The sequence below is a fragment of the Xenopus tropicalis genome, chromosome 1 (assembly GCF_000004195.4).
Source record: "Xenopus tropicalis strain Nigerian chromosome 1, UCB_Xtro_10.0, whole genome shotgun sequence".
NCBI classification, from domain to species: Eukaryota; Metazoa; Chordata; class Amphibia; order Anura; family Pipidae; genus Xenopus; species Xenopus tropicalis.
In genome coordinates, this window is record NC_030677.2 from 153,679,798 (window position 1) to 153,703,695 (window position 23,898).

The window sequence follows — 23,898 nt, forward strand, 5'->3', positions numbered from 1 at the left end:
TACTATTATGAAATGTTATTAGGATGTATTTAACTGCTTTGCTAATCTGAAATGGTATAATGAAAAGCATTTAGACTTAGAGCTTTCTTTGGACTACTTTTTAAAAGCAAGACTATATAAGAACTTATACCGTAATCTTATGTTTGCAAATATAAATTCTGATAAATGAGTTGTAAACATATCTTTTATGTATGGGTTTATTTAACTATTTTAATGTAGTTAATGTTTCTGTTGTTGGCGGGATTTGCTTTTAATGAGCCACATGGTATTAATGAAGTTGGGAACTGATGTTGGGTCATTATGCCTGGTTTGCAGTCAGTGTTTCAAGCCCTCCCACTGGTGTTTTCGCTGGTTGAAGCTCTGTGCAGGCCTGTCTCATTTTGGCAGAGCTATTCTAAACAGACCTTGACTTGTAGTAGGGGCATTATCATCCTGAGAGAAAAAAGGGCCTTTGCCAAATTGTTCTCACAAAGTAGGAGGCAGTGGATTGCCAGGAATATTACTGCAGAGTTAAGTTTGCATTCACTGAAATGAGGGGGCATAGAATAAACCGTAAAAACCTTCAGACAATTATTCCTCCTTAGCCACTCTTTACAGTTGACATATTGAGGCCAGTAGCATTGTCTTGGCAACTACTCAACCCATCTTTATCCCTCAGGCTACCAGATAGAGAAATGTGATTTCTGTCTTTACACTACTCCAGCCAACACTTTGTTAAACAATTGGGGATGGCAGGATTGTGCCTGTGCTGCACAGAATCTTACATTAAATGTGTTATATCTTAAATATATATGATAGAACTATATCAAGGGATATGGCTACCTGCTGAATCAGTTACTGTGGGTTTACAGCAATCTAACCCCAGCAGCCTGTGTGAATTCTGCTCTCTGTACATATAATTAGCATTGTGCATCCCATGTGTCCTACAATGATATAACTCTAGCATGCATTGTGCAATAGTTTCCATGGGTAGCATGGGTGCTGTATGTCAATGTAAAGTGCAAAGTGTACAAGATTTGTTTTTTTTGTATGGTTTTTGAGCGGTTCAGAGGTTTAAGTGTCAGTGTAAAATGAATGTTAGTGTGCATTGTGCCCTAAGGAAGTTTAGTTTTACAATATAAGAATTACCATTCCATTTCATCCATATTACAGTAAGCTGAGCTATGAGAGATGGGTTGCTTTACTACACATTAGCATGGCTTCCTATATGTCCTTGGCACTGATGGTGTTTTGTTTTGTTTCTCAACCATGTGTCTACACAAGTTTAATTCTATTGCTTTCTCTCCCCTCTCCCGCCCTGATGATGTGGTCTCATTACCCATGTGTTCCCGTTGTCCTTGCCCTGCATTGTCTGTTGCCCTTCCCTCCAGTCTCCAGCTTCCTCTGCCCAGGTTTGTTCTAACATGCACATCACCATTTGCTGCTCTGCCTGTCCTATTCTCTGGGTGTGCTTAACTTTATTCTTCACTTCCTGGTCTCTTCCAGCTATCTTCTGTTGGAAAATTAACCTGGTGACTTGGGAGTCCCTTTCAGTTACAGTATGACTGATGCTCCTTACAAACTGGAATTTCACTGTGTCTGCTCTGTTAACATCTGCTTACAGATCTGCAAAAAAGAGAATTAGAGGGGACTGCAGCTTTTCCAGAATAATTCTTTCTTACTGTCAAAAGTTCTACAAGGCTAATGGTATATAGCTACAGCTTCCATTATCCACAGTCAGCCAAATGATGGGCAAGTTATGTGCAGCAACCCAAAGACTCTCTTTTTACATATGTTTATATCCATAGCATATATCGGTATGTTGATATTCATAGTTTTTTGCCCAGTTTTGGCAGAAGATATTTGAATTATTATTTAATAGCAATGACATTTAGTGACATCTTAGGGTTTCATAAATGCACTTAAAAATAATTTCTGGCATTGCTTATTCCTCTTTCATCCATCTCCTCTGTACCTTTCCACAATTAATCTGCTGCTCTGATTCAAGGTTGGGATTCACTTTATATCAGAGACAAGAAGCCAATACTTAAACCTAATTGTTGTTTTGTGTACTCTTTTAAGGTGACACAACTAACAGAAAGGCCAGCCTGTGTCAAGAAGGATTATTCAAACTTCATGGCATCTCTCAACCTGCGCAACCGTTATGCTGGAGAGGTAAGGGATTTGTAATACACCCTCTGCCTACTACCACGTGTTGTTCAAATGGCATAGAGCAGTGCTGTCCAACTGGCGGCCCATGGCCCCCCACCTGTCTGGCTGCTTTGATGGCTTAACTTTGTGTTAGCATATGTATTTAAGGGTATGTCTTAATATGACATAATATAATTCTTTAACATATGAAAATGGTTGATATCCCTGCAGCAACCATTGTGATAAAATGGGTGTGGTTTGAAGTGGGTGTGGTTTAAATTGGGGAGTGGCCAAAACTGGCTTCCATTAGCGGCCCTCCACCATGTATGCGAGAGAAATTCCGGCCCTCAGCACCGCAGAAGTTGGACAGCACTGGCATAGAGGATGTAACTGCAGGCACCGAAAATCTCTGTGATAAATTTGTATTTGTGTAATGTAAATTTCATTTGTTTCCCCTCCTGTCTGATGACCCAGTCTGTTACATTTATGTCACAGGTTGCAGGCATGATTGAGTTTTCTGATGCCACTGGCCGAACTTCTGACTTAAATAGGCTCATGCTGAAGCACCTGGGCGATGCCTTGGACTGCGGCCAACCAGAGTCTTATACACAGGTCATGTTCAAACTTACTGCGCTGCTCATTAGCAGCAAAGGTAAGGGGGATGTATTTGTGTACAGATGTATATAGTGACATACAGTAGAAATACACTGTAGTGGGAGGGCTTTTTGTCACCTGCATAAAACATTGTGTGTTTTGAATGAATTATAATAATGTGCGGAACAGAATAGTGAAAATGTGGGGGATAAAATACTGCCTGTTTCATTATCAATGCTACTCTAGTAAATCTTCATGCTTTTTGCTGTTTGTTTTTGCCACAAAAACATACCATTATGTGTGTTATTGTCCAGATGCCATTGCTGGTGATTTCTTAGTGCTCCCTTAGGTTAAGGTCCCACGGAGCAGTTCACTTACCTGCGATAGTTCTCTACTATCATGGGTTACTAACCGCTCCAAAATGCTTTTCCATCGGCAACAATAGGAGTGGAAAGGCAATCACATTGCTTCGGTACCTATGTGTGCTTTTTTGTTTACCTATCATAAAAGAGGATTTTCCAGTGATTCCAAATAAATAGTATAGCATTTAATATACAGTGACTACTATCTTTGCTTTGATCTTTTTAGGGGTAGGGGGGAGAGTATTAGAGTGCAGTCTATTATATAGTAAGTACATGAATTTAGTGTTTACAGTATATACTTTAAAATTGTTTGTGATTTGAGCTGTGGGTACTAGTCTTTATTTAAAAAAAACTTGTTTTTATGTTCTTATCTCTGTGTAGCTCAATCAATAGCAATGTCATAGCGTTCAGAGAATGCAGTTGTCGATCTTGATTAGATATCTTTACTAAAATTAGACCTTGGATTGTCTGGGCGTTTTTTTTGCATAGGTCCTTTTTTTTGGCCTTACACATAAAGATATTGTAATTATATAAGTTTTTATCCTTTTTGGAATGTTTGCGCCCAAGGGATGATTAGAACAGACATCCACTTATTATGGTTTTGGGGCGTTTTGTCAATTGGGCAGGTTTTTATGTATAGCCAATCTGACAATAATTATAGAACAGTAGAGGAGAAGGATGATCCTGACTGTTTCAGTCTCCTCAACTATAGACAATCAAGGCTTTAATACTTCATCATTCTAGATAATACTACTGTGTATGGCTGCCTTTGCAGTGTACATGTGATGCTTTAACTGATAAAAGCTCAGCAGAAAAACAAATACTTTTTGTACTCTTAGGGCTCTGGCACACGGGGAGATTAGTCGCCCGTGACAAATCTCCTTGTTCGCGGGCGACTAATCTCCCCGAATTGCCATCCCACCGGCGATTTACATGGGATGGCATACGCAGCGGCGCGATTTCAGTGAAATCGCAGAAGTTGCCTTGAGAGGAAACTTCCGCGATTTCACTGAAATCACGCTGCCGCAGATTAGTCGCACGCGAACAGGGAGATTTGTTGCGGGCGACTAATCTCCCCATGTGCCAGAGCCCTTAGATGCTTGCATTACATTTATGCCTGGTGTTCCTCTTTACCCAACAGAGTGTGATGCTCAGCTTCTGCACCACCTGTGCTGGGCACCCCTGCGGATGTTCACTGATCATGGTATGGAGACCGCTATTGCCTGCTGGGACTGGTTGCTTGCAGCTAAAAATGGCATTGAAGTACCGGTATGGCACAACTTGATAATTGTTAATTACTGACTTACTGTATAACTGTAGAATCACAGAATGTGATTCCTCATATATACCCTTACTGCACCTTTTTTTGGAAGGAGTTACGTAGTAATTTAGGATGAAAATGTTTAGCCCCTGACACTTGTTTTGTGGCATACTACTTTTTCTCCAGTGGTGTGAAAAACACAAATTAGGCCCCCCTTCTACATTTGTGTGTACACTGACAGGTGTGTAATTTGCCCTGCCTGTCAATCTGCACAAGGAGCAGATTTTGGTCAGAAAATGCACACTATTCTTTTCTGTAAAAATTCTGCTTCATGTACACACAGACATTAGGCATTGGGCACACTAGGCATTGTATCTATTCAAGCCAGGAAATGTATACAGATTGTTGCAAATAACCTGAAAATCTTTATTTTTGAAAGTCTGTCTTTTGGCCTTTTCCCCTGATATGCAAAGGGCTGTAAAAACAGATATTATGCTATAAAAAGCTGCTGACAGATATTTAAATGTCTTACTGAAATGGTCAACCTTGCAGCCCTGCTGAAGTTTTTGCTTTTGTTTATTTTGTACTTTGTTTTTGGCAGTTTATGCGTGAAATGGCTGGTGCTTGGCAAATGACTGTAGAGCAAAAGATTGGACTTTTCTCAGCAGAAAAGAAGGAGGCAGATCCTCTTGCTGCATCTGAACAGAGCCAACCACGTCCATGTGCACCACAAGTGAACCCACATTATATTTGGATTGATGTGAGTAAATTATGCATGCTATCCATTCTGCTGTGATGCACGTGCATGGCTTAGTCCAGTTATTATTTTACTGCTTTTCCATTAAAGTACACAAATCTTATTTATAAAGCCCGGTTCCCTTATATGGTTTATTAATACTATTATATCCTCAGTATTTTGGATTTTTACCCATGGCAGTGGAAAAACAAACATCTTTTAGCAGCTTTCAAATTGTTGTAGTTAAACCTATGGAGCATAGGCACTTAAGTTTTCCTAAACATGTCCACTTTGCATCTGTTTTTGAAAATATGGGGTGTATAAATGTCAGATGCCTTCATAGTGCACATCTTGTGGGCTTCTGGCAATATTAAATCACTGCTATGGTAATGACTTCTGTATATGTGTCCCCTCAACTCATTATACTGGGCCAACTATAACAAAATGATGATGTCAAAGAGGTCAGTTAAGCTCTTGAGCAGTCTATGGATCATAACAGTGTCTCAGAGGGCCACATCTGTCCCACATGCCTCTAGTTGGACAGCCCTGGTGCATATAAATGTCCTCATATAACTGCATGTTACTTGTAGATTAGATATGACTGGTGAGTGATTTTTTACAACTGTAAAATAAAAGAAATCCCTGAAAATCTGTGATCTGTGCCTTTTTTCATTGTTGACTGTGCACTTTCTATTGGTGTGACCAGGATTACTAAAATGTTCTTTTTCAGTTTCTCATGCAAAGGTTTGAGATTGCCAAATACTGCAGCTCTGATCAGGTGGAAATCTTCTCCAGCCTTCTGCAGCGCTCCCTGTCCCTAAACATTGGTGGTTGTAAAGGAAGTCTTAACCGACATGTGGCAGCTATTGGCCCTCGATTTAAGTAAAACAATTAGCTACTCTATATTTATCAATAGAACACAGTTGCCTTGTCTGATATAGGCAACTGTGTAGCATAAGCTATTTATAGGGATATTCTTGCACTTTTCTCTTTGTAGGTTGCTGACTCTCGGGCTGTCCCTGTTACATGCAGACGTGGTCCCAAATGCGACAATCCGGAATGTCCTTAGAGAAAAGATCTACTCTACAGCATTTGATTATTTTAGGTTAGTGGAAATGGTAGCAAGTGTCGGTTGCAGCCTAGTACAATCAGTCATGTTGTACTTGGGACACAGTAACAACATTCATGCAATGTATTTTAATACCTACATCCTGAACTTTTTTCATTTGCTGTAACATAAAATAAATAAGGTTTAGGTGATATAACGAGAATTGGGTTTGAGGATCTGTCCTACTATTTTTGCCTCTGGATCCCAGATATAATAAAGAGGTGCAGTGGCTTGGGCAAATTGAAGACACAGGATGGGTCATGCACCAAGGGAAGTTCTTGGGTTAATTTAAGGTCAACTTCTCTTTCACTGAGAACAAAAGCTGGTCACATGTACCTAGATTTGATCATTTAGTCTATTGTATATTAACTGTATATCTGTAGCCTAAATAACATTACATGTGGTGGGTCACATCACAAAAATACTCTCACCTGTTGGGCTAAATAAATGGCCGGGGGTGAATATACAGCTATCATGTAAGCCAGTGGTTCGTGAGCAACATGTTGCTCCCCAACCGCTTGGATGTTGCTCCCAGTGGCCTCAAAGCAGGTGCTTATTTTTGAATTTAAATTTTTTAAGTTTTGGTTTCATAACGGACCAGTTTTACTGCCAAAAAGAGCCTCATTTAGGCTGCCACTCCACATAGAAGCTACCAAATAGACAATCACAACCCTCATAAACATTTTTCATGTTTGTGTTGCTCCCCAACTTTTTTTACATTTGAGTGTGGCTCATGGGTAAAAAAGGGTGTGGACCCCTGATGTAAGCTGATGGGTACATACACAACTTTAGACATACATTGATTTGCTAAAATGCAGATAAGAATGCATTTTTTTTGTGTATCTTTGTATTTTGTTTTTGTTTTGTTTTTAAATATAAATCTACAAAAATAAAAGGAAAGGAGCCCCCCTCACAGGTCAGAATAAGTAGAGTTGTCTTAATGCATGTCACCATGATTTCCTTAATACAGTAATGACAGAGTTATCTTTGTGTTGTCATCCACGTACCCAAAACTGCATTAATTTTTTAGAACAGAGGTTAATTTCTGACTAGTCAATATACTTGCAAGTAACAATCTAATGGGGCAAGAGTGGGGCAGATGCTGGTGGGGGGTGCTCTTTAGCCATGTGTTTCAACACTCTACACTCTCCCAGAACTTTTAAATTTCTGGGTAGTCCCAGTATACATGAAAGAATGATCATTTATGTATTTTATTTTCTGAAATACTATGTATCATTTACCTTCTAAACTAACCTTTGGCCTTTCTAACAAAACCAACCTGCTCTGCTTTGTGGGTACTATAGATGCAACAGATTTATAATATAGACTAGAAAATAGGCTCCAAACAGAAAATGAAGGATTTTTTAAATATAAAAATGATAATTCTTTGGAGATATAGTGTCGAACTTTTGACAGTGGACACTAATTGTAAATACCTGTAAATTATACTTGTAACAGGACATTTTTATATTTTGGTGTTGCTTGCCTTTTAACATCTATTTTTTTTTTTTTTTTTGTGTACCCTGAAAGTTGCCCTCCTAAGTTCCCGACTCAGACGCAGAAGCTGCTAAGGGAGGATATCAGCATCATGATCAAGTTCTGGACAGCCATGTTTTCTGATAAAAAATATCTCACTGCCAATCAGCTAGTACCCCCAGGTGAGATTTTTTGTTTAAACTTAAACCCAGTGTTGCCATTTATTGGAATGTTACATTTCTCAGTCACAAGTAAATATATGTATTTATATTTCCATGTTTGAGACCTGCCTTGTTTTTGCAGATAATCAAGACCCTTCTGTAAACAGCTTGTCTGTGATGTCAGATGTGAACCGCAGCAATTTGGATGTGACTGTTGGCTCCCGACAGCAAACAGCTCAGGGCTGGATCAATACATACCCTCTGTCCAGTGGAATGTCCACCATCTCTAAAAAATCTGGTCTGTTTGAACCCTATGGCTAGTAAAGTTTACTAATACCTCTATTAGTGTTAATATATTCAGAAACAAACATTACTGCATTTGTGATTTTCTTTTTAAATTGTTTGTTTGTGTAGGTTTAGCAAAGAAAACAAACCGTGGGACTCAGCTGCACAAGTACTATATGAAGAGGCGGACTCTGTTGCTGTCACTTTTGGTATTAAGACCTTATGTATATTTCTACTACAGGCCTTTGCACTTGTTTCTGCCATGCAATGATGTTTCTTTATCTGTGCAGGCCACTGAGATTGAACGCCTGACCACATGGTACAACCCCTTGTCCTCCCCTGAGTTGGAACTGGATCAGACAGGTGAAAACAGTGTGGCTAACTGGAGATCTAAGTACATTAGTTTGAGTGAGAAGCAGTGGAAGGACAATGTGAACTTAGCATGGAGCATCTCCCCTCACTTGGCTTTGCAATTACCCACCAGGTCAGCCACTTACCGAAATAGACCTGCCCTATACCCAGCCAACGGGATGCTTTTGTCTCCTACTTCAATTGCATTAACTTTACTTCTAGGTTCAAGAACACTGAGGCTATTGGGGGAGAAGTGACCCGCCTGGTTAGATTGGACCCAGGAGCAGTGAGTGACACTCCAGAAGCAATAAAGGCAAGGCAGTTGTTATGTGTTATGCCAGGGATGCTTTCTGTTAGTAGAATAGTCTGTGTAGGTGTTTGTTTGCTTACGTGCTGTACACAAATTATGTCACAAAAGTCTTATTGGTCTTTTTATTTCTTAACATTAATATTATTTTGTAGTACTTGGTAACATGGCACACAATAGATGCTGATGCTCCTGAACTTAGTCACATACTCTGCTGGACACCGACTGACCCACCTACAGGACTCTCCTACTTCTCTAGCATGTACCCACCACATCCACTTACTGCGCAATATGGCGTGAAAGTGCTGCGATCATTCCCACCGGTAAGAACTTACACGTTCATTCATTTGGGTATTTGTTTCTGTTTGCTTAGAATAATTCATTGATATTTGAGCTGTAAATGATTAATTATATTCTATTATTCTTGTGCCCACTTTATTGTTCCATCCTCAGTGATCTTGGTGGCCTATCAATTTCTCTTATTTTTGATGTGTCTGTGAACAGATAGTGAAACAATATAGTGACAGGTTGTCTCATCTGGGCTCTGGACAACGCTAGTTACCCTCATGGGAAAGCTTACTGAGGGTTTCAGATTTAACCGTTTATTCATTTATAATCGTTACCAGAATCATTTCTCCCTGAATGTGATACGCCTTGGGTAATCAGGGTTTGGCCAGTCTATGGAAAGAGTGGTCCTAATGTCCCGTGAATATCCTGAATTGTGGGCAGATATACATAAGCACAAGATCTGGCACCCATTTTGTTTCTATGTCAAATACAAAATTACAATTTCTCTTGGATCATCCCTAATATATGTATCTATTGCATTTAAATTATCGCTTTAAATGCTTGTTGTAGACATATAAGTGCTGTTATAAGACATTTGACAGATGGTTCTTATTTTAAATCTTTGGTGTTTTGAGTTCATGGGGGATCTGATATGAAAATAAAATTACCAGGAAGTACTTGTAATGCAATATTCTAAACCTCAAGACAATGTTATATTTAAAAAACTGTTTAATTTTAGAGGTCAGTATCTCTTTAATACACTGAATTCTGTCTTCCTCCAGGATGCAATCTTGTTCTACATTCCGCAGATAGTTCAAGCCTTGAGATATGATAAGGTGAGTAACTTTTATACCTCCCGCTAAACTATAATGGAAGTGCAATTGATCTGACCAGATCTCGCCCCCAGGGAACAAGCATTGTTCAAAACAAAGTTTTTGGCTGATCAGTCCCACCTCCATAATAATTTATTTATAATTAACTTCAATTAAAAAATTTTTTTGTAAATGCTTGCACTGTTATCATCACAGGTCTGTATATTGTTAATTGCTTTTTAGCCTTTTGGCTTGATCTCACGTATATAATCTATCCTTAACAACTAGTTCTCCCACTGATCACATTTTGACTGCTAATAGTAAGTAAAGGTAACCTATTCCCCAGGTGATACTGAGCTGCGTTACATATCTAATGCTGATGTCTGCATTAGATAAATGAAATACAGCACCAGCTGCAGGTCCATTGTTTGGTTGTCTTGTTGATAGAACAATAATGAAAACTGTTTTCAGATTAGCCAGGATAAAGGCTGTTTCTCCAAGCCCAAACATTAGACATTGTGTGTTTCAACAGATGGGTTACGTTCGAGAATACATTCTATGGGCAGCTGCCAAATCACAGCTTTTGGCTCATCAGTTTATTTGGAACATGAAGACAAATATTTTCCTTGATGAGGAAGGGCACCAAAAAGACCGTGAGTAAAACCTTGCACACATTGAATCCACAGTGGAATAAAAATACCATGTTACTATCCCACTACAAAGGTTTTCTTTTTTTATTTCAGGGGTGTTGTGGCTTTTAAGTTTAGACCTTGCAAAACTCGTCCACTGTCTTATAATAAAGCTTTCAGATTGTTATAGTTGCTGTATAAACTGCCTATACCATCTAAATGTTTTGCTGGGTCCCTCAAGGTAGAGCAGTGCTAGGTTTTGGTATGCTATGGTCTCTTCCATGTTACCACACATCAACCTACAGCTTCCGCTCAACCCTAAGAGGTTGTTTTCTTTACTGCGTATTGAAGACCTACTAAAAATAAAGGGCATGCTCCTAATGGCATCATGCTGTATCAAATACTTGTATGTATATCATAATTATATCATCTACGTATCATATATGTATCATATTGGATGCAGTAACACAAAATAACTATTTTGGAAGTAGGTGTCCTACAGATATTCAAAAATTGGGAGAGAGAAAAAAAAGATGGGATTTACAATAGGGGTTGGTAATTTGTTGTAGGATTAATGCTGAAATTCATACACTCTTTAATTGGGTAAAATGCATAGACAGCAGAGAAAAGAGCTTTGCTGAGTGTGTCCCACCGAACTGCATTCTGAAGTGGCACCGCTGTTGCTTTGAATGCTTTTCTTCTTGAATTGCTGCACTGATTGCTCTTTGTGGGCTCAGACCTAATGCTTTTGTTCAGTGGCTTTGATGTTGGCAGCACTTGAGTATAAATTGCCTACATGGGTTTCGGAAGATAATTTTCTAGATACATGACAAACTGAGGCTAAAGCTGTCTTTGAGGAATTGATATTGTATATCTCCAGACATATCGGGCATCATAGTCATCCTTTTGTAAGCATTATTTTCTTTTCTATTATATAGAACAGTATGGGAGTGGAACTCACAGAGAGTACTGTAATATGCCTTCTCTGCATTTTCTCTTTGTGAATACTGATCATTTATCATATATCATTTAAGCACAGAGACCGTTCTTTAACCACAAGATATCACAATGGTCTCTATGAATATTGTCTCAACCAAGGCAGTATGGCAGCTTCTACTCATTTTTATAAATGCAGACAAAGAAGACAAAACTTTCCCTAACCGTGTCACTATCTGGCATATACATCAAAAGGTGATCAGACAGTTCACATTGATCTCCATAGGTGGAACTCTATAGATCTGTTCATATATATATGATTTTTAGTGTTTATGCACAAATGTGTCCATGTAGTAATGATCGGGTTCAGGCAAATTCTCCCCCTTGCTTCAGCTTGAGAGAACACAGCAGCAGCAATATATTTCACTGGCTTTGTTCACTGTGGCTTGACTTCCTTGCAGCTGATATTGGAGAACTATTGGAGCAGCTGGTTGAAGAAATTACAGGATCTCTGTCTGGGCCAGCCAAGGATTTCTACCAGCGAGAATTTGACTTTTTCAATAAGATCACAAATGTCTCTGCCATCATTAAGTAAGTTATTTCATTTTGACTTCTTGCCAAGCTGTGCATTTACATTATAATATGGATGCAAATGAGTTGCTAAAATAAACACAAATGATAACTTTTGCCTGTGTTCGACATCAAGAGTTTGCTGTTTTGTTTATCATATGGCGGCAGCAGTGCAGGCAGCTGAATACTTTGAAAGGCTTTAAAGTAACCATAGAGGTAACTGGAGGTGGACAACATATTTGCAGTATGTGTTAAGTTAACACTAAGGGGCTGATTTACTAACCCACGAATCCGACCCGAATTGGAAAAGTTCCGACTTGAAAACGAACATTTTGCGACTTTTTCGTATTTGTTGCGATTTTTTCGGCTTCTTTACGAATTTTTCGTTACCAATACGATTTTTGCGTAAAAACGCAAGTTTTTCGTAGCCATTACGAAAGTTGCTTAAAATCTGGCGATTTTTCGTAGCGTTAAAACTTGCGCAAAAAGTTGCGCTTTTTTCGTAGCGTTAAAACTTACGCGAAACTTTGCACCATTTAAGTTTTAACGCTACGAAAAAGGCGCAACTTTTCGCGTAAGTTTTAACGCTACGCAAAAAGCGCAACTTTTTACGCAACTTTCGTAATGGCTACGAAAAACTCGCGTTTTTACGCAAAAATCGTATTGGTAACGAAAAATTCGTAAAGAAGCCGGAAAAATCGCAAAAAATACGAAAAAATCGCAAAATACCGATCATTACGAAAAAAACGCAATCGGACTCATTTCGACCCGTTCGTGGGTTAGTAAATGTGCCCCTAAGTGTTACAGAAAAGGGAAAAACATTTAGTGCCCCATGTTATTTAAATACGTTATTTAAAACTAAATAACACTGTTATGCAGTATGTAGTGGTATGGATAGGGATTTATACTAGAAACCCCAGCAACAGACAGTTCATTTTCTGTAATATGTTATAAACATTTTTGAACATGTTGCTGTAGTTAGCTTCCATTTGTATTTAAAGGTCGGGCATCAGGCCTGGCTCTCATCGCCATCCCAGTTTATGCCGTAGGAGTACCGTTGAGGTGAGGGCTCTGTGCAGGCCAGACAAGCTCCTCCACTCCTACAAACCCATTTTGTACAGACCTTGTTTGTACATGGAGGCATAACTCTGCTGAAGAAGAAAGAGACTTTCCAAAACTGTTGCTACAAAGTAGGCATGGGATTGTCAGTAATGTATGATGCAGTGATGGGCATGGTTTCAATAGTAAATTTCAGTTATTAGACGGGGTATCCACATACTTTTGGCCTTATTGTGTATGAACTGAAAAGCATTATATAAATGAATTTGATGGACTGTGTGATGGAAATTTACATTAATGCAAAGTTACCTCCCAGGCTGTAGCCTATAGCAGTTAATCAGGCATTAGTTTTCATTAGTTTAACAGCCATAGGCCAAGCAAATTGCAGTTGCTGTTTGGTTGATATAGGCTACTACTCTGGTACAAAACTTGGTGAGCCATTCAGTACATGTATAATAAAATGTTACCATGTTCCTGTACTGTGTTTATCTCCTTTGAACATGCACTCAGACTGGAAAATAAAAGAGTGTAGCGGTCGATGTGCAAATATTATTCCTTCCTGTTACATCTGTACAGAGAAGGAAACATATTCTTTCCTTAATTTGTGTTGAATAAATGAAAACAAACCAAGAAGGAATGTTCTGTGTAAGCTAGGCTTCGTGACCTAATTGAACCTTTAAAGGAGACATATTGTGTAAAAATGAATAATGTACCAGTGCATTATACTCATCTTAATATAGAAGTAATGTGCTTTAAAAAGTAATGTTTTGGGCTGATTTATTGAAAATTTATCTAAAAACCCCATTAGCCCCGCCTGTCTGTTCCACTTCCTGCTGCCTCCTTCCCCGGGCTGTGCAGGGGGCCGCGGCACTCAGCACACTGCACTGCAGGATAGGGACCAATCAGCAGCTTGGTGGACCTGATACGGAACTAAAGCCTGTCTTTGCTTGTGTGACTGCAGAGCTGTGATTGGCTCTCCCCCTCCTACTGTGCTTCTGGCAGGGAGCGTTAGAACACGTCCACTCCTAATTTGATAAACAGACAGGGACCACAGCAGCTCTATAGGGAGCTCCAATAAAGGAGCAGTTTTTTACCAAAGTGAAACCAGCACCATATATTATTCATAATTCTGTACAAGATTAGAGTTTTTTTGTTTATCCTATATTTCTCCTTCAAGACAAAATGTAAAATAAGCCCTACTCCAGTTTTCCTTTGAAATAGAATGAATTTCAGTGGTGTATGTATAAAACTTACTCTACAAAACAGTAATTGAAAGGACCAATTTGCAAGGACCACATGATATTGCTTCAAATCACATACGAACAACTGCACCCTACTTATCCGAAAGACCCATTACTAGTATCTGTCTGATACCAGGTGATTTATTTGTTGTCGCAGGTTTTCCAAAGACAAAACTGTGGCCTGACTCCCTAAGGACACTTACATGGGCTGTTGCTGTATGCTTTCAAAAGGGAAAGTGGGCAACAATTCGTTATCCCACAGTCCTTTTAGTTAGGCCAAGGATGCTGGGTAGCTAACACCAAAAAACCTTTGGCTATCAGTATAAAGTACCCAATGGATTTTAAAAATGTGCTTAGCCCTTTAAGCACATCCAGGACATGGCTTCATTTATTACAAATATTGAATATTGTTCAAAAACAACAATTCACAATGTACAGATTTTCCACTTGTGTATAATTACACAAAGTAGCATATATTTTATACATAAACCATTGGTTTTGTAATAGTGTAAAACTTGCATGTATTGCATTTTGTCTAATGTCTGCCATTCAATGCCAGGCCATTTCCAAAAGGAGAAGAACGGAAAAAGGCCTGTCTGAACTCTCTTTCAGAAGTAAAAGTGCAGCCAGGTACGGTTTTTATTTTGTTTTTGTGCCTGATAAGAAAAAAATATATGTATATATAATTTACAAGCACCTCATGCCCCTTCCCCACGGTAACAGAGCACTGTTTACATTTAGCCAGTAGGAATGTGGGTTTCTGCAAATATACTGCATGGTGACTTTGTGGAATTGTGCAGTAAAGTGTTCTATTAAGGCAGACAAGGTGGGGTTAGAATTTAAGACATAAGTAGAGCTTTGGTGGCTTATAAATGCTGGGCAGTGTGCTGCTATGTGCTGCAAAGCCAAGGCACATGAAATCTGGGTTTTCTGCTTAGAGCCAGGATTTCTGAAAATGGCTGAACATATTGATGATTAGTGTTAGGATGTGCATCATTGATATGCTGGCCTTCAGCCTTTTACCTATATCTATCATAATGTTCCTGTGTAGGGTATCTTTATTACCCTGTCAGTTACAGGTAATGTGTGAAGCTAGGTTGTCCAATGATCCGTTTGCATGTGTATGGGGTCATCAGCCAACCTGAACCATGATAGATTTGCTCTTCTATAATACAGCAGTTTGGTGTAGTTGTGCCCCTTATCCCCCATGGTAGTTACATCACTGCTGATTTGCTTTAATTGTTCTGGTAAGACCCATAAATCATAAGGACTTTATTTACCAAAACTACTCATGCTGCAACTGTTGGTTTCTGTTCTCCTTTTTATCGCCTGGCGTAATACGTGTAATGAGAACTGTTCTGGTTTTGTTTGAAGGTAGGATGACATTAGCCCGGCCCAGCAGATATAGCTTAGGGGAGCAGAGACCAGGCAAGGCCAGGTTTTCTGCAAGGCACTTTACTTTATCTGGTCGACCGTTTTATGTCATAGGCATAGGTTCCTGGCTTCCATCTTGGGCACCCAGCCTCTGGATGTTGCCCCATTTTACAAAAAGTGTTTTTATTGCTGGTGTGAGTTGGGAGGGGAAGTTGCCTAATGTGGTGATAATAAACAGTTGAAAGTATGTAAAGATATTTTATCTACTGATATTACTGTCACACCCCAGAAAGGACTTTACATACTAGACTGGAATGACTTGCTAGTTTAGTGATACCGTAAAACATTCAAGAGGACACAGGAATAGTGGAGCTATAGCGGCAGGACACAAGTACACAACAAGACAGAACAAACAGTTGTATATACATTCAGTACTATGATGTAAGCTTAATTCATCCAATTGCATCTCTTTCTGTGTTTGTCACACTCTCTCTTATTGCCACCTCATCAGGTTGTTACCTGCCCAGTAATCCAGAAGCCATTGTGTTGGACATTGATTACACATCTGGGACCCCTTTGCAGAGGTAAGATTCACAGCAGTGAAGCAGTCCTTTAGCCAATCAGCACTGCACATTAGATACTTGACTGAATGTATTCCTTCACTAAGCAATGATTAGAGACTATAAGCCCCAGCATTCTCAGCCAAAGGCTGGTCAGGGATATAGATAACAGAAGCTGGAAGGCAGTTTTTTCATTTGGCAGAAGTCACTCTTTGAGGTCAGAGGTTAGGATTGAGTTACAGACATAGAAAAACACTGCTGTATTAGCCATTCTGCAATAGTTCCAAGAATTTTTAAGGGAATAAAATAGTGATTGATGCATATTTCATCATCACATACCCTAAAGCTTTGGTCACTAGGCAGTTTCACATATAGAGCCTCTGCATTTTCTCTTTTCTGATTCTAGCTCTTGAAACAATTTTGCAGTAATCAGTTCTCCAGGGTCATTAATCAGATGGTTTCTGCTACATTTTTCAGAAGCCAGACACCTTTTGTGCTTACACACTTTCTCAAAGACTTACCCAGATGGCCAAACACTGCCAGATCTGCTTCTCTGGTTGCTAAACAGGGAGATCTGTCACTGTATGACCATCTTAACTGTTTTTTTTTTCTTTTGTTTCAATACTTAAAAATGTACCCCCTACAGTAAAATATAAGGATATAAGAAATCACAGGAGTTATATAACTTTTTTTTTTTTTTCTAAATATGCAATATATAATTTCCTATAATGCACAAATTTTAATTGTGACTTGATATCATTGAACACTGGTTATATCTGATGACATCACTAAGCCCTGTTTATTAGGATATATTTCTTGTGCCACTATATACTGTATATTTCCTCTGACATCCTTTGTTTTAAATGTCCTTTGCTCGTAGTGCTGCGAAGGCTCCTTATTTGGCCAAATTTAAGGTGAAGCGATGTGGAGTAAGTGAACTGGAGAAGGAAGGTAGGTGTCCCTAAACCAAGATAAGATATAGAATATTTTGTGCAGAGGAAGTAGCGAGTGAGTGGTTAGATATATGGCTGGCATTGGTTTCCTAGCTTTTGGCTTTTAATTAAGGACCAGGAATTTCTGATAACCCATCTCTTAATGGGAATGGCTGGCCTTTGGGCACAACTATAATGCTAAACTATAATGCTAAGATATTGGAGTGTATAATTCCTTTGGGTCATTCATTTCATATTTGCAGTGGCAACAAAAGATTTACAGAAAGTTTTGAAGGTTAAACACCACACACAACATTGACCTTTGGAGCCCCACTTTCCCCCTCTCTGTGTGTTTATTTTCCTCTGTGCAAATAGTTCAGATCTGTGTGCTTTTTCTAACCTTGCACTACTCCCAGTAATTCTGCTAAACTTCTGTACTGTGTTTGCTTATGTATCACGGGCAGTTACTTTCCCTTTACATTTTAGTTGTGAATCATTTGCACTAAACCCATTGTTGGCCTTTCTGAGTAGATTTTTTCTCCCTTCCCTTTGTTTCTCTGTTAGGTCTCAGCTGCCGTTCAGATTCTATTGATGAGAGTGAGGAGGAAGGTGGAGATGGGAAGGTTTGCTGGCAAGCGGCTATCTTTAAGGTCGGAGATGACTGCAGACAGGTGAGCAAAATATCTTTTCTGTGTTACTGTAAGTGAATGTGACAAAAGTGTCTATAGACTGTAAGCCAAAGGAGCGTGAAACCTAGTTCAATCAATTGTATCAATTAGGAACCCTGGACCCTGTTCCAAACTCAACCACTTTATGCTTTATAATAAGATATGCATGTGTCAAAAGTGGAGTATTTTTTTTTTTTTTTAAGATTTAGGACTTAGTTGTGTTACTCGTATTGTGTTCCTAAGGGTCAAGTGGGTTTTCGTGGGTAACCCTGTAAACAGGAGAAAATAGGCATAGATATTCTAGATTTTATCACTCACTCACACTTTGGTAATGTACATTTGCTGTTACAGGATATGCTGGCTCTGCAGATCATTGGTCTCTTTAAGAACATTTTCCAGCTGGTGGGACTTGATCTCTTTGTTTTCCCATACAGAGTGGTAGCAACAGCTCCAGGGGTAAGTATTCTGGGAAGCGAGAAATAAAACATATGTTTATATACCTAAAGCTCCTACCTCCATACAAAAATTGTGATCCTCCTGCTATATGAATATAAAGCTCCTGCCACACCCAATACTGTGCCTGTCAGTTTAAAATGTCCTCTGTCATTTCAGATTTATATAGATATATATGCAGATATTCATATCAATATTTATATCATCATTTACATTCACCATAACTGGAAGTAATGGGCCCAGAAACAAATGTTTTTTAGCTCCCAAAACAATGGGGAAATGACAAACAGACCCCCACAGTATCCTAAACACGTAGGGCTCCCAGCAGTTTGCTGCTTTTGTGGTTTCTACCCTCTCCACATGGAGATTGCCCTTACAAAAAATGCAGTGTGGTCCTTTACCAAAAGTATCCACATATCGAGCATAGCTTTCAGCATATCTTACCAGTTGGCCAGTTTGAGTTTAAAGGGAAAATATACCATCCTTTTTGATATGAGCCCCTTCAGCTTTATGTAGAAAAAGTACATAAACCCTATCTAAACTTACAAACATTAAATTTATATTTTTCTGCACAAACATACATGATTCCTCAAAGTGAAAGGAAACATGATTAACGCTTAATGTGTAAACCACACTAGAACTCCCTTTGCTTTGCAAAGTAAAAAAAAAAATGGTATCGGCTCCATATGTATAAGCAAACTGCACAGATCCAGGTTTACCTCCATTTGCTGATTTAATAGAACATTTTGTGGATCTATATGTATGTTACTCCTTTGCATTCTGTGTTCTTTTGCTGAAGAAAACAAAACATTCACTTATGTGTTTTTGGGAGGTTGTATACAAGCAGAATTTTTAGGAAACACTCTTACTATACTCGCTACAGTGCGGAGTTATTGAATGTATACCAGACTGCACCTCGCGGGACCAGCTCGGTCGCCAAACAGATTTTGGAATGTATGACTATTTTACTCGGCAGTATGGGGATGAATCAGCTCTTGCTTTCCAAAAGGTACATTGTTTCAGCTCGTGTATTTTTAGAGTCCCTAATTGGCCGTTATTTTACAGATTCTATTTAACACCCTTACTTTTTTCCTAGGCTCGATATAACTTTATCCGAAGTATGGCTGCCTACAGCCTCCTGCTGTTCCTGCTCCAGATTAAAGATCGACATAATGGAAATATCATGTTGGATAAAAAGGGGCACATTATCCACATTGGTTAGCTCAATTTTATCTACATCTTATATTCCACCATCAACAACAGTCCCAATTGATTTTGTCCTTGTAATTAGCCTCTTTCTTCCTTAATATGTTTTACATTATATATCTGTATCGGTTACATCTGAATCTCTCATTATCAGTACTAAGCTGTCCTTCTCTTTTGTGCCACCATTCTGCTGTTCTACTATACATTTTAGTATATTTTCTTCCTACAGATTTTGGTTTCATGTTTGAAAGCTCCCCAGGGGGCAACCTGGGATGGGAGCCAGATATAAAGCTTACTGATGAGATGGTGATGATTATGGGGGGCAAGATGGAAGCTACACCTTTCAAATGGTTCATGGAGATGTGCGTGCGTGGCTACTTAGCTGTAAGGTATGGTAGAAGCATGAGCCGCAGGGTTTAAGCCAGTCTGTTAATAAGTGGTTGGGAATGATCATGATAATAAAGAGCAGAATAAACAAACAATAAAGGAAATAAAGCAATTTTGTACTTGCTTTAATTGTTACGACGTTCAGCTGTGAGTTTAACACCTGGAAAATGCTGGTGGTTGAAAAGATATAGCATGACCAACATGTAATAGTCTTGGCCAATTACAGCACATATACATTTGCATTTTACTGCCAATAGATTTGCCACATTTGTGCCACCAAGAACACAATATTCTACAGAAAGCTTTACCATACCTGAGTAAAGAGCCCTAGAAGCCCCTCAATTTGTTTAAGATAGACGCTGCCATTTTACCTTGGTCTCCGTAGTTTCCTGCTGCAGCTCTAGCCGTTGGTCTAGCCTGATGGGAGGGGGAGTGAATTCTTCTGTATTCTTATGGAAGGGGGGAGCAGGAGAAGGGAGAGAGGACAGAACTGCGCAGACTCTGGTCCCGGGAATAAAGGATTTGTGAGAGAGGAAGTTTGATACCAACGAACATGTTTACAAAAAAAGGAGAAAAGAAATCCTGTGTTTCTTTTGATAGAGGACTCAGTGCAGCGTTTCTGTTCTGTGCTTATGGCTGGGTAGGGCAGGCAGAATACTGCCTGTGTGTGCCCTATGCTGCCTTTGGGAGGTGAACCTGGCTGGAGTTTGTTAGCAGTTGGATATAGCCATTAAATGGTCCCTAAGGTATGTAAGTATTTGCTGGGGGTTTCTGTGCTCTCCACAGGGGAGGAGGAGGCATATAGATTTAAGGGTATGTCTTAATATGACATAATATAATTCTTTCACATATGAATGATAGTTGATATGCCCACAGTGAGGGTGGGCATGGTCTTAAAAGTTTGTGTGGGTGTGGTTTGAAGTGGGTGCCGTTTAAAAAGGGGTAGTGGTCAAAACTGACTTCCATAAGCGACCCTCCACTATGTATGATTAGAGAAATTCCAGCCCTTGGCACCACAGAAGTTGGACAGCACTGCCATAGACCTTTCTGATAAAGCTTACTTAGTTTTTACTTTTCCTTCGCCTGAGTTTCTTGCAAGATTTTTCTTCCGTTGTGTTCTTTAAAGATCCAAGGCTTGCTGCTGGGCCTATTGCTCAGGTCACTGTGCAGGTCAGAATCCTCCTGAATAGGAAGGCCTCTGTCCTATGATCCGACAGGAGTGTGGTACTTGATATGAGGGACATTGCAAAGAGCAATTTTTTTGCAGTGTTCCTTATTCCAAGTCCCATGTGGATGTCATATTTGTTTTGTTATAACAGAATGTGGCACAAGACATGTGAATACCTTTTGGTTTAAGGCTTTCAATGTATTTGTGTATTACTGAATTTTAGGCACACACAGCAGAGAAAATGCAACTTCAGGCCTTTACAGCCTCATGTTTTAGTAACCAGCAGGATTGTGGTGAGTGCACATATAGTGTAGATTTCGGTCAAAACATACACTTGAGCTTTTTTAGACCAAAGTTCATGTCCACTGACGGGCTGATACCATTGCAAGCAGTGCTTACTGACTGCAGAGCGGGTTGGCATTTTCTTTGACAGAATTTTTCCACTGGGCAAAAAAACATGTGACAGTAGAGGCGAGGCTAGGGTATTCCATAAATCTAGACATATATTGGAGCAAAGCGGGGTTTCCTTTTGTAGGATTCCTTAAATAGCATTGTCTTTGCATCTAAGGCCACCCTCGTGTTCTACTATGAGAGAAGCTATATGTTTAGTAAAGAGGATATGTTTAGAAAGAAGATATAAATGCCAGTAACCAGACTATGTTCTGTACCCTTCTCTAAGGCCGTACATGGATGCTGTGGTGTCCCTAGTCACTCTTATGCTGGACACAGGATTGCCATGTTTCCGTGGACAAACCATTAAACTACTGAAGTAAGTCAGCTTTTGTCTGCTGTCTTTGTATGCATATTTCTTTTTTTTATCCATTCCTGACAAACCTGTGTGTCTGATCAACAGGCAGAGGTTCAGCCCCAACTCAACAGAGAGGGAAGCAGCCAATTTCATCTTAAAGGTCATTCAAAATTGCTTCCTCAGCAACAGGTCTGCCATTTTCTTTACCCCTTATTCCCTACTCTCTATCATTCTGTTCCTGCACTGCTTCTTAAATTACTTCTCTTCAATATAACCCCTTACATTTAGGGCAGTGGCATACTAGCCTTTTTTGATGGGTTGCTCAAATTGCTTGTCAACCATTGTGAATTGCTTCACATGAAAAGGAAGTGCCCCATGTAGCCCTGCCTGGCAGTTGTTGGACAAACCGTTGCCTGAAAAAAGCAGCCAGTGGCATTTCATACAAACAAACAATTAGCCAAGGATAACTGGTCTTTGAGTGCCCCTTTCAAATAATGGCAATAAAAATATACCATGAGGAATAGCCCTGAAAGCAATTATATGCTACAGTTTGTACAATAAATGTTATCCATGCAGAAAAGTTGCTCCATCCTCAACACTCACCCCCAATTTATAAGCCCCATCAGGACCTTTGTGCTCAAGGAATTAATTCCAGTAGATGCAGAACAGTTATGGTGTACAGAGTATCCAGAGCTGTAGTGAGTGGAACCTTTAGCTAATTCTTTTGTACAAGGTACAAATGTACATACGTAATCCACCAGACATGTTTAGGTGCTCTTTGCAGAGGTTATAGCACTCAAGCAATTTATATGTACACAGTATCAAAAAGAGAACACATTGCTTCGGGTTTTTCTTTTGTAATGAAAGTAGTGGAGTTAATTCACAGATATGTTACAGATTTGCTACAGTGCAGTTAGAATAGCAAAATGAAATTCCTTATTGGTTGCTATAGGTTACTGCTCTGCAAATCCGCACCGTTAGTGAGTAGTGCATGCTATTCTTGCAGTCAGTGAGTTTTATCTCTCTATCTACCTTTGTTTCTCTGTATATTGCAGAATTTTCCAGTAACTTATTTTGGATTTTGTATTTATTAATTAGGAGCCGAACCTACGATATGATCCAGTATTATCAGAATGACATCCCCTACTGATCCATAATGTGACCCTCTATCTTATGTAGTGAGGAATAGTTCTACAGTTTTCAGTGCACACATATTTTGCCCTCAATCTCAATCTCAATGAGGAAAAGCTGTGATTTTAGAAGCAAGAGCATTGAAAGGCGGGGTTGGTGTAGTTGGCTGCCCAACTTCTATAAAAGTTTTGCGTTTTTTTTTTTTTTTTTGCAAAAAATTACGTTGCTACATGAAGAATCTTTACAATGCAGGGAGTCTGTGTTACAGACTGAAGTGCAATTGCTGGGTAACAAAAGAACACTTGTTTTTGTTCTGGAAATCCTGTATGGACTGAGGATATGTGGATAGGAAATGATGTATTATTTATAAACCTGAAAGAACCCTCCAGCAGCTCCTAGCTCTTTATGATGTGCTTTACTGTCACTTTACTGTAACTGTCCCACCTGGCACCTTACTCCTCAATGCACTGTCGTCACACAGGGGTGCAGAGATGATGAAAGAATCCCTTTGGATTTCTTTTGGGAAACCCTGTAGAGTTGACAATGTGCAGCATTCCCACGCAAGAGAAACTTGTTTCACAAAGGATATATATGAAGAAACCCTATTTTCATTGTGTGTATGTAAAAATTCTAAAATTGTATTTAATTTGTGAATTGTAATTAAAATAACTTGTTTCATGTATCTGTGACAGTTCATTCTTTTAGTATAAGGGCAGAGAGTTCTCTTAGATATACTGTGGCATCAACCACTAGGAAATGTCATCTGGATTATGGCCAATGTAAGTATGTTATATAAATCTACATATGCTAAATATCCCCATTTTAGTGCACAGACAAAGCAGGAGACTCTGATACCCTTAGGCCATTAAACTGCTGACTATCCCACTCTCCCACTGCTAGATTATAATTCCCAGAGATGCACTCAGGGAGACAAAAGTTCTGTGTAGGAGAAGACAGGGACAGAT

General features: G+C 39.3%; 1 protein-coding gene across 3 annotated transcripts in view; it reads left to right on the forward strand.

The window, feature by feature from the left end:
- Positions 1-23,615, forward strand: part of pi4ka (phosphatidylinositol 4-kinase, catalytic, alpha) — a 62,491-nt gene extending 38,876 nt beyond the window's left edge. For 2 of the 3 annotated variants that reach the window (XM_031905856.1, NM_001251875.2), the window contains 27 exon segments: positions 1,371-1,391; positions 2,062-2,154; positions 2,626-2,782; positions 4,228-4,355; positions 4,949-5,107; positions 5,814-5,965; positions 6,081-6,188; positions 7,722-7,849; positions 7,971-8,126; positions 8,243-8,322; positions 8,404-8,597; positions 8,687-8,777; positions 8,927-9,094; positions 9,842-9,895; positions 10,404-10,524; positions 11,898-12,027; positions 14,866-14,936; positions 16,192-16,264; positions 17,121-17,191; positions 17,737-17,843; positions 18,192-18,296; positions 19,177-19,302; positions 19,390-19,510; positions 19,729-19,888; positions 21,734-21,823; positions 21,908-21,991; positions 22,901-23,615. In XM_031905856.1, the coding sequence (XP_031761716.1) occupies positions 1,371-1,391; positions 2,062-2,154; positions 2,626-2,782; positions 4,228-4,355; positions 4,949-5,107; positions 5,814-5,965; positions 6,081-6,188; positions 7,722-7,849; positions 7,971-8,126; positions 8,243-8,322; positions 8,404-8,597; positions 8,687-8,777; positions 8,927-9,094; positions 9,842-9,895; positions 10,404-10,524; positions 11,898-12,027; positions 14,866-14,936; positions 16,192-16,264; positions 17,121-17,191; positions 17,737-17,843; positions 18,192-18,296; positions 19,177-19,302; positions 19,390-19,510; positions 19,729-19,888; positions 21,734-21,823; positions 21,908-21,991; positions 22,901-22,952 (3,000 nt within the window). In that variant the 3' untranslated portion in view covers positions 22,953-23,615. 3 annotated transcript variants of the gene reach the window in all.
- Positions 23,616-23,898: the final 283 nt, after the last annotated feature.